Source organism: Labeo rohita, unplaced genomic scaffold, assembly GCF_022985175.1.
Source record: "Labeo rohita strain BAU-BD-2019 unplaced genomic scaffold, IGBB_LRoh.1.0 scaffold_1616, whole genome shotgun sequence".
In the NCBI taxonomy this organism is placed as follows: Eukaryota; Metazoa; Chordata; class Actinopteri; order Cypriniformes; family Cyprinidae; genus Labeo; species Labeo rohita.
Window position 1 is genome coordinate 1 of NW_026127798.1, and position 16,639 is coordinate 16,639.

At 37.2% G+C, this 16,639-nt stretch overlaps 1 protein-coding gene across 1 annotated transcript; it reads left to right on the plus strand.

Moving 5' to 3' along the window:
- The first annotated feature begins 2,634 nt into the window (after nucleotides 1-2,634).
- Nucleotides 2,635-8,048, plus strand: LOC127158632 (uncharacterized). The gene is made up of 6 exons (XM_051101689.1): nucleotides 2,635-2,896; nucleotides 3,785-3,955; nucleotides 6,363-6,641; nucleotides 6,979-7,221; nucleotides 7,316-7,429; nucleotides 7,553-8,048. Exons 1-6 carry the CDS (start codon nucleotides 2,734-2,736, stop codon nucleotides 7,585-7,587), a joined length of 1,005 nt encoding a protein of 334 aa, XP_050957646.1. The 5' UTR covers nucleotides 2,635-2,733; the 3' UTR covers nucleotides 7,588-8,048.
- The last annotated feature ends 8,591 nt before the right edge of the window (nucleotides 8,049-16,639 follow it).

Sequence of the window (16,639 nt, forward strand, 5' to 3'; positions counted from 1 at the left end):
ACCTTCCAGAATATGCTGTTTTTTTCACCAGGGAAGTGTCATGTTTACTGTGTTTTAACTTTAAATATCACAGTAAAACTGCAGTTACTGAGGTAAAAGCATGGTGGGTATCCTGTTTACAGTGTTTTAACCTCAAATACCACAGTACAACTGCAGTTACTGTGGTAAAAAACATGGTGTCATGTTTACTGTTTTAACATAAAACATCACAGCACAACTGCAGCTGCTGTTGTAAGTGTTGTGGTTACCATGATTTTACTAAAAATACAACTTACATCTTTGAACCTGATATGAATATAAAACTGATGGAAGGTCCATGGCACATCACGTGACAGATAGAGTTTAATCCCCAAATTAGCAGGTGTGTTCGTTAAATGCAATGAAATGCAAAGACAGCCTCTGATGACAGATATAATTAAGCGAATAAACATATGGCGCTAATCTGATTAATAAAGAAGACAGGATACATTTTAAAACAAGCATTAAGCGTATTTACAACTACTCACCCAACCTGTAACACAGGTAAAGTGATGGCAAATATTGTGATGTGTACTGAATGAGACTTCCTGAACGTGATTTCATAGCGATCAATCGGCTGGTTTGAGATGAGCAAAATCTGTGCAGTACCGCTCACCGCGAAATGTGTGTGAAGAGTTTTGACAAAGTCATCAGAACCTGTGCTTTTTCACAGATGAACTAAATGTAAACACACCAGAGGGATGCAAATTCTATAAAAATCTAAAATACACGTTTGTATTAAAGTAAAAATGGATGATACGTCTTTCGTATGGAATTAAATAGCAAGCACTCTGAGTGTCTTGTTCATCATATTTATTTTCATATAAGAACAACAGAGCTGAAATTATATCATGTTTATCAGCAACACAGCACGTGAGTGTGATAACGCGTTATCTGCCTTTGATCTCGTAGGTATCTGTTCTACTTTGAGAGGTCAGAACTGTACTTCTTGACTGCACTTATTTCACTCTTCCCCTCACTGCAGCCGCCTACTCTCACCTACATTTCAGGCGAGGCGAGGCGAGGCGCATCTCAAACGAGCCTATCATCTCATGTCCTTCGCATCTGTGTTCTGACGCGAAAAGTTTCCCATTGAAATCAATGTAGATCCCAGTTCGTTTTCATAGTGACGCTAAAGGTGCTTGACAGTTCTGCAGTTTTTGACGCCCTGAGAGTGAGAATGGGTTGTGAGCTCAGTCAACTTCCTCTTGTGCTCTGTGAGTATTATTTACTCTAAATGTATTTCCGTGGATTTGCTGTTAAATGATGTTTTAATGTTTCTAGGTTTATGTCTTTTCTTGCTGCTTTCAGTGTTTTAAATCCAGCTCTAGTCCGTAATAAATGTGAAAGATAAGTTTTGTACAGTTAGTGTACATTTAAATGCACTCTGTTGTGTTGTAGATCAGTGTTTGTTCGGTCATTCAGTTTTGTATAATTGTGTTGAATCAGTTCTTTTAGTTTGTTATGCAGTTATTGTTGCTGTTGTCATAATATTCACTAGTACACAGTAAGAGTTTGTTTATTCTTCAGCTTGTGATCAGACAGTTCTCTGCAATGACCAAATCTATAAAACACCAGTCTGATATTTTCACGTTTATCTAGACACATATACAGTCCCCCATATGATATCTTAATATTTGTTCATTTTTATAATTATCAGCTCAATGTTTACGTATTAATGAGTTTTCTATTTGTGATTTTAGTGCTGATTTCAAACATCTACTCTCAACATACTGTAGGTGAGTCAGTTTGATTCATATATTTCCATGTTAAAAACCAACTGAGATTTGAGAAATTACCTTTTATTATTATTTTATGATTATAAATGCACCCATTAACAATTAACAAGTTGAATTATTCATGTGACAATTCTAAGGTGTGACAAAAAATATCAGTCTATCCAAAACAGCAGATATATTTCTTACCTTCTTTGTGAAATCAAAATCAAAAAAGTGAGAGACAAGATCTTCTGTTAGAAAACGAGAGGGTGCTCGCTGCAGAGCCAGATGGGAGGAGCTGAAGCTCCATCTCCCCCTCGCTGGAGGTAATGGGTGGAGATAGACACCTAACCACACCCTAACCCTACCCCTTACCCTGTCCTAACCTAACTCCACCCATTAGTTCACACAGAGGTGGAGCTGGACCTCCAGAGAGGGGGAGCTGGAGGCCATTCGGCTCTGCAGTGAGCAGTACTTGGAAAACTTGGTGAAAAACTTTCACAACTCCAAATGTTTCCAAATTCCCAATAATTGTATATTAACAGATCTTTTATAAATGAGAGCTGTAGACAACAACACTTTAGTCTCGTCTGATTTAGCATGTGTGTTTTACAATCAAGTAACTGTGTTCATGCAGTAAAAGTAGCACATTGTTTAAATTGTAAATTGTTGTCATTGTACAGAAAGACCAAAAGCCAAAGTGACCATTAAACCTGCTCAACATGTATTCAGAGGAGAGACAGTCACTCTCAGATGTGACATTTATGCTGAAGAAACCACTAGATGGCACTACAGCTGGTATAAAGAAGGTTCAGTCAATGTTTTCAGTGAACTACAGGAACACACATTCAGTCCTGTTAATGAGTGTGATGCAGGTAAATACTCCTGTTATGGAGTAGAGAGAGGAGGGTCTGGCAGATCACAACACAGTGATGAAGTTACACTGACAGTATCAGGTGAGTTTGATCAACTCTTCACATTCACACACAAGTTTAACATGTTATTAATGAGTGATTTCTCAACTTCAGTTCCCAGAGCAGTTTTAAGTGTTTCTCCACAGATGTGGTTGACTGAAGGAGATTCAGTGACTCTGATCTGTGAGGTTAACGGCTCCTCTACAGGCTGGACATTCAGCTGGTTCACTGTAACTGCCTCATCAGGTAAGATATAGGGCCCTATTTTAACGATCTAAGCACATGGTCTAAAGCGCAGGGCGCAGGTGCACTTAGGGCATGTCCAAATCCTCTTTTGATAATTTAAGGACAGGAAAAATGATTAGGGACCTCTGGCGCCTGGTCTAAACGGGTTGTCCCTATTCTCTTAATGAGTCATGGGTGTGTTTTTGGTGTAACGTGCATTAAACCAGTCAGAGTCTCATCTCCCATTCCCTTTAAGATCCAGTTGCACTTGCCCCATGGATTGGTGGATTCACTATTAACACGCCAGAATTTGCTAGAACAAAGACTGAACACTTCTCCAGAGAGCAGGGTCAGCGCCAAAAGAGAGAGTATTCATGGCCGAGCCCCCTCAGCAGAGTGTATGTGCATTGTGCACCTGCCTTTCGGCGCATATAACATGCTCTTTAAATAACAAAAATAAATAAATAAAATATTGCGCCATTGACTTTAAACCAGGTTTCAGTTGGTCAGTGGCGTAGTCTATTTCAGATGCCTCAAAAGAGCAATGCACCAACAATGTGTCTGAACACAGCACCATTTTCAGACCAGCATGACCATGGGTGCACAAATGGGCACAAATGCATTTGCCATTTAAACAACGTAGCACAGGATGTGAAAATGAAAACTGCGTTGGGCTGAAACTAGCAATAAACACTTCTGTCGTGCCTGGCGCCGCATTGCGCCCGGTGCATGATAGGGCCCTTAATGTGCAGTAACATCTGAATAAACTGGTTTTGTAAAAAATATGAGACTAAAAAAATATTTCATCAGTCTGAACACTCTGATTATACCAACAAAGGTAATTTATTAAATTCATGTAGAAATGAATGCTCATGTCTTGAAGTAACTGGTCATTTTCATTTTATACAGGCAACAGAAATCCTTTTAAGCTGCTCTCAGATGGCATTAGAGGAGCTAGAGGAAACTACACTGTCAGTTCTGCTGCTCTGAATCACACAGGAGTTTATGTGTGCAGAGCAGAGAGAGGAAAACCAGCCTATAACACAACCATCAGCAACACACAGTTAATATGGGTCACTGGTGAGTTCAAACTGAACCACAGAATGAGTGAAACACTCTGGAAATTTTAGAGCCTAAAGTGTTTTGAAATGTTGTCTTGTCATAATGTGGCTACTTTTTAAATCGTGTCATTGGGAAAAAAGATGCTTTTGCTGTCAGTTGTAGTTCCTGCATCTACTAGCAGGGCCTAAATAGACCAAACTAACCAGCAAAACCTTGATTCCTGGGTGTAACAGAACTCTGGGAAGCGTGTAAGATCCAGATGCGAGCTTTATTTAACACAGCGTAGTCCAGACAGGCAGGGTCGATCTCCAAACAAACGGTAACACGTAGGCAAGACAAAAACAAGATCCAAATAATCAGGCAGAGTCCAAATACCGGTGAGCAGTCCAAAAGTGTCCTCTGGAGCAGACTCGTGGACAGACGAGGCCTCTGGAGCACAGTGTGTGGCCCACACGCTCAAAATGGCAACAGCTAATACAGGCAGCACAGTAGATAGTGGGATGCCTGCCGGTCTTGAGGGTGTGGACGCTATGGACATGTGGCTAGGGAGCGTGGGCTCTGCGTGGCTTGGGAGCGTGGGCTCTGCATGGCTTGGGATGTCAGCTGATACGTGACGAGGCTCTGGGGGGTCAGCTGATACGTGACTAGGCTCTTGGAGGTCAGCTGAGACACAACGAGGCTCTGAAAGATCAGCTGAGATGTGACGTGGCTTTGGAAGGTCAGAGGGGAATGGTGAGGCTCTGGTAGGACAGCCGTGGCTTGGCGAAGGCCTGTACTAGCAGCCATGTCGTGAAGAGGTGCTTTTATGTCTTGACTTGACTCAGGGAGGTCTGCCGTGACTTGGCGTGACTCAGAGGGGTCTGCCGAGACTTGACTTGACTCAGGGAGGCCTGCCGTGACTTGACCTGGCTCGTGAAGACCAGCTGTGACTTGACTTGGCTCATGAAAACCTGCTGTAACTTGGCTTGGCTCATGAAGATCAACTGTGGCTTGACTTGATTCGGGGAAGACAGCAGCAACTTGACTTGGCTCATGAAGATCTGCTGTAACTTGGCTTAGTTCATGGAAATAAGCTGTGGTTTGGCATAACATAGACAACCCAGCTGTAACTCGACTTGACTCAGGAACAACAGCTGTAACTTGACTTGACTCTTGGGGAACAGCTGTGACTTGGCTTGACTCTTGGGGAACAACAGCTGTATCTTGGCTTGACTCATGGAGAACAGCTGTATGTTGACATGGCTCAGGAAACACAGCTGTCACTTGGCACTGAAAGTGCAGCCCTGACTTGACACCAAAGGATCAGCCATCACTTGATTTGCTTTGGGTGCAGCAGACATGAGATTAGATTCAAATGAGATGATTTTTCAAACAAACGGTAACACGTAGGCAAGACAAAAACAAGATCCAAATAATCTGACAAGAGTCCAAATACCGGTGAGCAGTCCAAAAGTGACAAAATAAACAAGGCAATGGAACAAGGCAAAAACTATGGCAATGAAACAGAACAAAACAATGGCAAAAACAAGGCAAAACTATGACAAGAACCAAAACTGTGGAAAAATAACAAAAACAAGGCAATGAAATCAGAGAAAACACTTAGTAGAGTCTGCACAGCAAAACAATACTTCACGGGGCCTGTTTGGTGTAGGTCTCCTTAAATGGCCACCAAACAGGAAGTAACCCATGAAGCAACAGAGGGAGCGGTAACAGAGAGTCAATGGGTGAGGGCTCCCTCTGCTGGCGTGGCGTTACACTGGGTTAGCTGAAAAAATTAAAAACTAAAATATAACTATTGTGGCATAAAAGAGTTACTTACCTAAGTGGACTTGAGGGAAAATAATCAAATAGGTGTAATAAAAATGTATAATCTGACCTATTTAATAAAGAGTGTTTTCATCATAAAATGTATTTTTAATTTTTATGTCATTAACCACACCTCAGTTCTAGGAGGCGCTTTAACAAAAACACAGGACACTCCATCAATATGCACATTTACAAATTTTGGATGGACCATATAAATGCGTAACTAATAATTTTACAGTTTAATTAATATCTGCCTACCAATTATATCTTAGCAAACTAATATACAACAACGTCAGCTAACTAACTATAAATACTACTAGACATACACTGAATACGCAAAGAAGAACTGACTCCTGAGTTGAGTCTGGTTCCTTCTAAGGTTTTTGTTTGTTGTCACAGTTGTCTTTGACTTGCTTGCTGATGGCATAATGACAAATATATTAAGGCGTAATTTTGTTTATAAAGTTTTACAAATATAAATGCTCAGTGATGACTTACAGATATTAGGGCTTTAATATGTTTATGAAAACCTTTGAAACAATTTAAGTTGTGTAAAGTGTTATATCAATAAAACTGTCTTGACTTGATTTCCAAATTGTATCTGTAATTGTCTTCTCAGGTGTTTCTCCTCCTGTGTCTCTGATCATCAGTCCCAACAGAACTCAACACTTCACATCTGTCTCTGTCTCTCTGAGCTGTGAGGACCAGAGAGACTCTACTGGATGGAGAGTGACAATATACACAGACAGATATGGGCTGGAAGATTGTTTATCAGTGTGGGGATCACAAACAGGATCTACATGTACAATCAGATCCACCACCCAATACGACACTGGAGTGTACTGGTGTGAGTCTGAATCTGGAGAGAAATATCATCCTGTTAATATCACTGTACACTGTGAGTCATTGTTTCTGTGTTTATTTATTTCACAAAGCTCTCGTTTAATGTTTCAGATTTACATAGTCGGATTGTGATCTCAATTCAGTCATGCACAAAATCTTATTCCTATATGATGGAAATTGCTGTCTGCTAGATTATTCAACCTTCGACTACTAAAACATTGCTCACATTTTGATTTTGTGATATAAAAATTATTGATTCTCAGTTCATTATGAATTATTATTATTAATATTATTTAATTTTTTTTATTATTATTGTTGTTGTTGTTACAGTGATGAAAGATTTTTACTATATTCTTACTATTTGTCAGTTGATGTTTGCTCTGTTTCTGTAGTTGATGTGATTCTGGAGAGTCCTGTTCATCCTGTGACTGAAGGAGATACTCTGACTCTACACTGTTTATATCAAAATACAACACCACCAAACCTCAGAGCTGATTTCTATAAAGATGAATCACTCATCCAGAGTCAAACTACAGAGATGATCATCTCTACTGTCTCAAAGTCACATGAGGGTTTCTACTACTGCAAACACCCAGAGAGAGGAGAGTCACCCAAGAGCTGGATCTCAGTCACAGGTGAGAGTCAATGAAACTGTGAGCTGATTTATTTCTTCTTATGTCCTTGTTCAGATTTGGTGCTTGATAAAGTGATTGTGTGTCTCTTCTTCAGTGTTTCATTCAGAATCTCAGATCTCTGTTCTCCACATACTCAGTTCTGTACTGGCAGTTTCTTCATATTTGTTAGTGACAGTCGTGATGATTTTCAAATGCTGCAGGATGAGAGGTAAATGTCTGTCTGATTTATTGCATTATATTCAGTTAAATACAGTTAAAAGATGATGGTAGGTAGTTCATAAAAACAATATTTCATGTTTCAATGTTTCATTGTTTTGTGTGTATTTAACAGTTGCATCTGTTGAAGAGCAAGAAAGTGCAATTTGATCTTAATCTGTTGTGATGGTGAGAAACTTCAGCTTCATCCTGGAATCTCTCAGTATCTCAGTTCAGACTGAACATGTTTACTTACTGTTAAAGTCACGTTTTGGGTGTGACTCCTTTTGGCATCTCACAGTTAAAGTGAACATGAACCAGCAACACAACTCTTTTGACCTCTGATTAAAGCAGGATATTCAACAAGAAAACATGTATTTCAAAGGAAGAACTTGATTTTATCCATCAAGAATTAATTGGATTGTATAGACAATACTTTTGCTGAGTGTATTTTTGTCCTGGTACTTTGGCTGGTTTGGGCCTGTCATGAACAGCTGGCTCATATACTTCATATTTTGTGTGATGGTTGGTTCACGGTAGTGACAGAAATTAAATTTGAAGTCCATTTCCAGAACAAAAAATTACAGATCATTTACTCACCCCCTTGTCCTCCAAGATGTTCATGTCTTTCTTTCTTCAGTCATAAAGCAATTATGTTTTGTGAGGAAAACATTTTAGGATTTTTCTCCACATAATGGACTGATATGGTGCCCAGAGGTTGAACTTTCAAAATGCCGTTTAAATGCGGCTTCAAACGATCCCAAATGTGATTGTAAACGATACCAGCTGGAAGAAGGGTCTTATCTAGCGAAACAATCAATTATTTTCATTAAAAAAAATACAATTTAAATACTTTTTAATCTCAAATACTCATCTTGTCTTGCTCTGCCTGAACCCTGTCTTTTCTGACTCAAGACAGTTAGGGTATGTCGAAAAACTCCAAACATATTTTCTCCCTCAACTTCAAAAATCATTTCAAAATCATCCTACATCACTGCAGAAGTACCGACCCAGTCTTTGCAAAGTGAACATGCATTTTTATGAAAATAGCAGATCATTTTGCTAGATAAGACCCTTCTTTCTCGGGTGAGATTGTTTACAACCACATTTGGGATCGTTTGATGGTTCATTTAAACTGCATTTTGGAAGTTCAAACTTGGGGCACCATAGAAGTCCACTATATGGAGAAAAATGCTGAAATGTTTTCCTCAAAAAACATAATTTCTTTACGACTGAAGAAAGAAAGACATGATCTTGGATAACAAGGGAGTGAGAATATGATCTAAATGTTTGTTCTGGTAGTGGACTTAACATTTCCTTTAACATTTCCATTTAGGGGTGTAATTTGCCCCCTCATGCTTCATGAGACAGTGAATGTGACAGTGACTCTCAAGGCATGTACAACAGTGTTAGCTCATGTGCTGTTGACATTTTTGTTATACAGTACATGGCAATCTAAGCCTGATGATAAGAAAATTCATTACATTTCTAAAAACAGTGTATGATATGTTGGTATAGTTTAAGTCCTAAAGCAGCCTCAAGAGGGCGCCATGAGGTAGGATGTCACCGTTCAATAGTTCTGTCTATTTGAAAATATATCTAACTATGACCCCTCTGGAATTTCACAAATCTTGGTAAATCCTTGCTTACAATATTTATTGCCCAGCTTTCTTCCAATGTATATTATTCAACACATAACTTGGTTTTTCTTTTGGGGTATTTTTTGTAGCAAGATAAGTAACAACTGCAACAATTTACCCCATTTCAGGATACAAGCAACAGTATCCAGCAATATCCTATGACTCGTGCCTATTTAAAGGAACATGTCTTCCCTGTTTTATTCTTCACCTGTCATGTAATAAACAAACACAAACATGTTTGGTGTCTACTGAGAAGCATCACAGATCAGAATCTTTGTGTAAATAATGACTTACAACTGTGAGTCAGTCCTGTTAATATATAAGTATAAATATATATCAAGAATTCCACGTACAGACATTTTGACCTCAGACTGACTCCTCAGCAGCACTGCTTTGGTCAGCCCTCCATAGCACATCACTCATCCTCCTCTCCCTCAAGAGGACACTCTGGTTCTCCGGCATGTCTAGCCCCTTGAGTTGGCTCCCCTTCTCCTGCAGATCCAAGATAAAGGCCATTAATACCTCAGGGTTTGAAGCCCTGAGTTTGACCATTTCAGCAATGACCAGTGAACTTGAGCACCCAGAGGAAACCCACACAAACACAGGGAGAACATGCAAACTCCACACAGAGAGACTTTACTGTACAGCGCGACATATATTCACTTCAGTGTCAACTCAGCGGTAGTTACACTCACGGGACACTGCGCTTATTCACAATCACGAAAGTACATTATTTGCTTTAAAGTCCTGCCGGTCGCGTGCGCTTACACCTGAAACTGCACGTACACCTGAAACGCGCACACATTAAAATACTGTTACATAGCGCCTAATTACTGAACTAAGTTATGTATCACATCTGATTACGCTACTATTGTCAAAACACACAAGCTTTACATATAAAACACTTTATAGAAGCTTATGTCTAAAGTGAAAGTAACTACTGAATTGAGAGAGAACAAAAAAACGGATGCCTGCCTGTATATTAGATGTGCAGCTCTTAAAGGGGCAGTACTAAACATGCTGCCGCTTGTCATCAAAGGGATAGTTCACCCAAAAAAATATAATTCTGTTATTATTTACTCACTTACATGTTGTCCCAAACCTGTATTACTTTCTTGTGCTAAACACAAAATACTATATTTTGAATAATGTGGACAACCAAACAGATATAAATATGTTTACGCTAATAGTAGTGTGTAGTATTTGGGGATTTATGGTATTTGGCTAATGGCATTGGCTAATTTAGTAATATTTGTATAATATTGGGCTTATTAAAATAACAACATTTTATGTAAAATTCACTTTAAAGATGTACGTTTCTCATTTTTATTCGAGGTGATATTGTTAGAAAGGGCTATAGTTTAGTAAAACATTGCTGCCATCTACTGGAAGTCGAACACTTTTCCAATCTATTTTGAAGATTAAACAGTAACGTTACTGTATGCTAGAGAAGAGTTCAAATGAATACAGTTTTGTGCTGAAATACCAGATGTAATTATTCTAGCTGTTTGTGTTTAATTTATAATGTGACTTAGGCAGCACCTATATGTTATAGTTTCACTGGAAACAATTTAAAATAAGGTTAATTTTCAATAACATTAACAAAAATAATAAATACTGTTACAGATGTATTGTTTATTGTTAGTTCAAGTTAGTTAATACATTCACTAATGTTAACAAATGATACCTTATTGTAAGTGTTACTATTTCACTATCATCATTTTTTTTTTTTTAATAAGAAAATGTATTATTGGTGGAATGGGCTGTGAAGCAAGGGGCACCAGGTAAAATCTTGCCCAGGGTGGCAAATTGGCCAGGGTCGGCCCTGCCCTGCATCAGAGTCGACACAATGGCCATCGGAGTTGGACTGTATATATGTGTATATGTAAATGATAGAAGTTGTCCCAGGAGGACTAAAAATCTGTACTATCAACAATCACAGAACAACACTTTGAAAATGTTGAGAAATGTGTCAAATCGATTGAGAAAAACTGTAGGTGTCACATGTTCCTTCAGAAATCATTATAATATGCTGATTTATTATTAGAGTGATCAATGATGGAAACAGTTGTGCTGCCAGATTTTTTTTTTTCAGGTTTCTTTGATGAATTTATTCAGCATTTATTCAGAAATAAGTATTTTCTAATGTAAAGTAAATCTATGCCATCTCTTTTTATTACTTTTTATTTCTGTTTTTTTTTTTTTTTTTTTGTTTTTTTGTTTATTTTATTTTTGATTAAATAAATGCAGGCTTGATTGGCATAGAAATGTCTTTAAAAACCATTAAAAATCTCACTGATCCCAAACTTTTAGGCAGCAGTGTATATATATATATATGTTTAATTATTATTATTATTTTTTAATAATTCTATTTTTTTTTTTTATTTATTATTATTATTAATTATCTTGATTCCCTCTGCTTGTGAATCACTACTCTGCATGAGTAGCATGTGTGAATCACTGCAGCCATCTACTGGACAATTCATGAAAATGTTTTTCCCCCAGAATAAAATAACAAATAAATTTAATTATTTAATTATTTTTTTTATTATTACTTTAATATTTTTGATATTTGCCTTTTTAAATTAATAAAACAGTCTACATAAATTATTTATTTAGTTTCTTTATTTTATTTGTGCACAGACAGGGTCTTCAATAAGTTCAACTGGCTGTATAAAACCAAAGAATAGTAAATGGTGGTTGTCCTGCATCTTCAGTTAACAAGCTACAGGTTGTCCAAAATGCAGCTGCTAGAGTCCTTACCAGGTCAAGAAAATATGATCATATTACCCCAATTTTACAGTCTCTGCACTGGCTATAGACTCTGCATCGGCTACAAAATATTTCTTCTTACCTATAAGGCCCTTAACTGTTTAGCTCCTGAGTACCTAACTAGTCTTCTACCACGCTACAATCCATCACGCTCCCTAAGGTCACAAAACTCTGGAATTTTGGTGGTACCAAGGATAGCAAAGTCCACTAAAAGAGGTAGAGGTTTTTTGCATTTGGTTCCCAAACTCTGGAACAGCCTTTCTGATAACATTCAGAGTTCAGACACTCTCTCTGTTTAAATCTAGATTAAAGACCATCTCTTTAGCCAAACATTCAAATAGTGCATCTCATTATCTTGTACTGCAGTTTTATCTGATCATATGCACATTATTATTCTTTAGCTTGGGTTAAACAAATCATTTTTGCTAATTATGTCCGTAATTGTTCCTCGGTTTCTGCCATGGGATTGACACCCTGTGGTAACTAGGAATTACACAAGCTTCAGTCTGGATCCAGAACACATAAGAAGAGATGATGCAAACCCCTCTGAGGACCTCAGATGATGCCAACCCTGAAACAACATACAGCACTACTGAATTTTGCTATATGTTGACTGCAACATATAATTGAAGAGTTCAGATGCAAAAGCCTCTAAATACGTCTGATGTATTTCTTTAAAATTAGCATTTCTTTCTGGCACTTTGTATAGGTTTCTATGCAAGTACCAGTACTTCTGATTGGGCTGCTTCTAAATTTAGCGAGTTTGAAGTAAATGTATTTGATGGATGTATACTATGTGTCAGGATCATTCACTCAGTATCATTATCTCATTTTTGATCGAGATGGCTTTTAGCTGGTTTTGCATCTGAACTCTTCAATTCATTACTGTTAATATTGTCTGATTATGTAATTAACTGATTTTTACCATTCATCTCTGCCATATGTACATCAACTTGACATAGTCAGCACTAGTAAGCCACTACTAAATATATTGTAGAAACATTAATTTTCTGTAGAGCTGTTTTGCAATGATTTGTATCTTGAAAAGCGCTATACAAATAAACTTGAATTGAATTAAATGAAAAAAAAAAAAAAAAAAAACTACACTGACAGCCGTGATAAAACTTAGTATATTAGCTACACAATATCATATGCTAACTATGCCTATTAGAAGCTCAGAAAACACTGATTAAAATGATGTGTTTGTAGCCTGGCTAGGTTATTTATAATCTCCTAAATGTATACTTCTGAATACGTAGAGATCATAAATGCTATAGTCATATCATTAGGTAGCATTTTGTCTGTAATACTGTTACACTGATTACTTGTTCAGAACGTGTATTTGACCAGCATGTATGTTCCTCTTTTTGTTATTGGTCAGTATTTTGTCTACTCCCGTCCATGTGCAGACACTGAGAATTCAGATTTGGCAAGGGGTGAGGAGCGGAAAGAAGGAGAAGGAGAGAGGCAGATTGAATATCATGTCGCAGTTTTCTGTCTAGAGTGTTTCCGAAAGAAATACGAAATAACCGCTGCTTAAGTGGCTAGATCTTGTATTAGACGACCATAGAAAGTGTTAAAGAAAAGTTTCTTTCATTTTGCGTCATTTGTGTGCTCTGACGAACAGTACAGAGCGGATTTGCGTTCGTTACGGCTTAGAATTCCATTGCGGCATTCGTCGTCATTCAACAGGTGTTATGGATCGACTGGGGATCATGTTAACAGTTTCGGGCAGAATAATAGTCCTCCGCCGCTGCAGTTGAACGGATAATTAACACGTTTATTGCAACTACATTTAATCTTTTTCTCATTAAACAACCACACTAACGAATAGCTCGACACAACCTGTAGCGGGGCAGAGCTTGGACAGGGCTTTATTCTGTGTGCTATTCTCAAAGTGCCAGCAGGAAACATGTTGTAAATTATTCCAAAGTAACTTATATAATGCATTTAACCTCAAATAATCTTAATGTAGGCTATTAAAAGTAGACGCATCAGCTGTGTTTTGGTTCATGTTTGTGGCATACGCCTGAAAGATGTTCAAGGAGACGAAATCAGCGCATTCTATTGTTTTCTATATTTTTCAAAGGGATGAATTTTGCAGTCATAGTAATTACCAGAATGGCCCATTAGTGAAAGCTTGAGCAAAGGATTAAAGACAAAATAACATTTGTTGGAGATTGTGATTTTAGATAATAATAATAATATAAACGTATATTTTATTGCCTGCACTGCAGGAATGTAAACTTTTAAATATAATAAACATTGAACAGTTTCAATACAGTACTGTAAACATGTCAATATAAATAACGGTGAACTCTTGCACTGTAGTACTGTAAACATGTAAATATATAAATAATTTTAAACATTTGTACTGCAGTAATGTAAACATGTAAATATATATATATATATATATATATATAACTTTGAGCAGATGCACTGCAGTAATGTAAACATATAAGTATAAATAACTTTGAACATTTGTACTGCAGTAAACATATAAATATAACTGAACATTTATAATGTAGAAATGTAAACATGTAAATATAAATAACTTTGATACAGTGTTAAACATTTCCTGTACAGTCATGTTGTGTAAATACAATATTAAATGATTATTTGTCTTCTGATTTTTTTTGTTTGTTTGTTTTTTTTTTTGTGTGTGTTTTCTACACCTGTAGGCAATGAAATTAAAATAAATTGAAACCAAACCAGTAGGTGGCAGCAAATGGCTGTTTGAATAAGTGAGTTCAACAGATTCGTTCAAACAGCTGATTCATTCAGAAACGAGGCAAGCAACTGCCTTTATGAATATATTACTGAATCACTGACTCAGTTGATTCATTAAAAACGTGGATTCATTCAGTAACGAAACACCGCTGTGTTGCTCAGAGACACAAAACAGTTCTGATGTGGCTGCACAAGCAACATCTGCCACAACACAGCTCGATCGCTGCATCTCTATTTAAAACCTTAACTTTGCTTAGCTAAAGTCTTGATTGTGTCCTCCTACTCCCAAACTATGCTGCTTCGCTAACTTCCTCATCGACCTGAAACATGTCGCCCTCACGCAGATCTCTCACCTGATCCTTACTAGAAACTGTGATATTAAGTATACTCATAGTTAGTAACGTTTATAAAGTAAAATCCGAAATGTATATTAATAAAAAAAAAAAAAAAAATGGAAATATGTCAGCAGCGTTCGTGCATAGAGTCTATTGTGTCTGTTGTTCTGCTGTGTTATAGATTTATTTTTTATTGAAAATGTGACAAATTCAAAAATATGACAGAAGACAAAACAGAAAATAGAGGCAAACAACAACCATAACAACTACAACAAAAAGAAATATACAAAAACAAAGAGAAAGGTATGAATACATGTAGAATGTGTAGTGTAAACATATTCCACAGCCTTTAGATATATGAGAGAGGAGAGTATAGAAAAAATAGTAATAACAATACTAAAATACATTTGTAATATATATTGTTACTACTAATAATAATATCCAGTTGTAACATTGTGTAGACACATTTCTTATAAAATATACATTGTACACAATTTTACTGTTGTTTGTATTATATTTTTATGACAGATTGATGTTTCTGCAAAAGACTGCAAAAACACTGCTCTATGTCCATCATGGAGCAAGTCACACTAGATGATTTGTGTTTTATTATTTGCTATACAAGAATGGTCTAAGTCAGGGGTGCCCAATCCTGTTCCTGGAGATCTACTATCCTGCAAAGTTCAGCTCCAACCCTTATCAAACACACCTGAACCAGCTAATTAATCTCTTAGGTAGCACTTGATAATTACAGACAGCTGCGTTGGAGCAGGGCTGGAACTAAAGTCTGCAGGTAGGTAGATCTCCAGGAACAGGACTGGGCACCCCTGGTCTAAGTGATGGCAGATACAGTCAAGTGTACAGGACTTTTACATGCAAGTTCAGTAGTTCATGTTCGGAAATACCAGTTGAACAGTTCTTTTTCAAATGTTCTCAGCTGCTGTGTGCTGGTTCTGTTCTAAATCATTCAGTGTTTTTTCTTTTCTTTTTTGTGTCTTGGTGGTTCTTATGGGAATGATGATGAGTGAAGTGTATTAAATGATATGTTGTCATTTCTGAAGTTGAAAATTTAAATGTGATATGCATGTTTAAATGTAATATTCATATTAATTTTAATAACAGAGACAATGTAAAACTCTTTCCCTTAAAACACATACTGTAGTACTGTTACTACTTAAGATTCATTTACAGTTGCCTAATGTTGCTGACCTTTGTGTATTTGGGTACATTTAATAGGAGGGTTGCTCAGACCATTTTTCCTGGACATTGGACGGAGTTATCCTGTAAAGATCTTCCAGTAATTTTTTGATTCATCACATATTCTTTGGCATATCATTCAGTTACATTGTATTTATTTATTTATTGCTTACCTGTAAAGATTACCAAGGGCACTCCAATGCAGGGGTTCTCCAGTAACTGTGGAGTCTTTGTGCTCATGGTGAGTTTACATGAAATTTACACTGACAATCACAACAATTCTATTAAATTATATAAACCTAAAGTGATGACATTCAGCGCTTTGTAAATCTCTCTCTCTCTTTTTTTTGTCTCCTTCAAGGCACAAAAAAGTTGAAGGCTCCAGCAATTGTAGCCTAATTGTTAGAGAGTCAGACTTGTAACCCAAAGATCGCAGGTTTGAGTCTCGATACCGGCAAGGATAGTCGGTGGAGGGAGTGAATGTACAATACTCTCTTCCATCTTCAATACCACGACTGAGGTGAGACCCTTGAGCACCGAACACCCAAC

Excerpts from the sequence above, each read along its gene's own strand:
- LOC127158632 (XM_051101689.1), top strand. The coding sequence starts at position 2,734 with ATGTTATTAATGAGTGATTTCTCAACTTCAGTTCCCAGAGCAGTTTTA. Across the intron at positions 6,642-6,978 it reads TGTTAATATCACTGTACACT|TTGATGTGATTCTGGAGAGT; the intron begins GTGAGTCATTGT and ends CTGTTTCTGTAG. Across the intron at positions 7,430-7,552 it reads CAAATGCTGCAGGATGAGAG|TTGCATCTGTTGAAGAGCAA; the intron begins GTAAATGTCTGT and ends TGTATTTAACAG.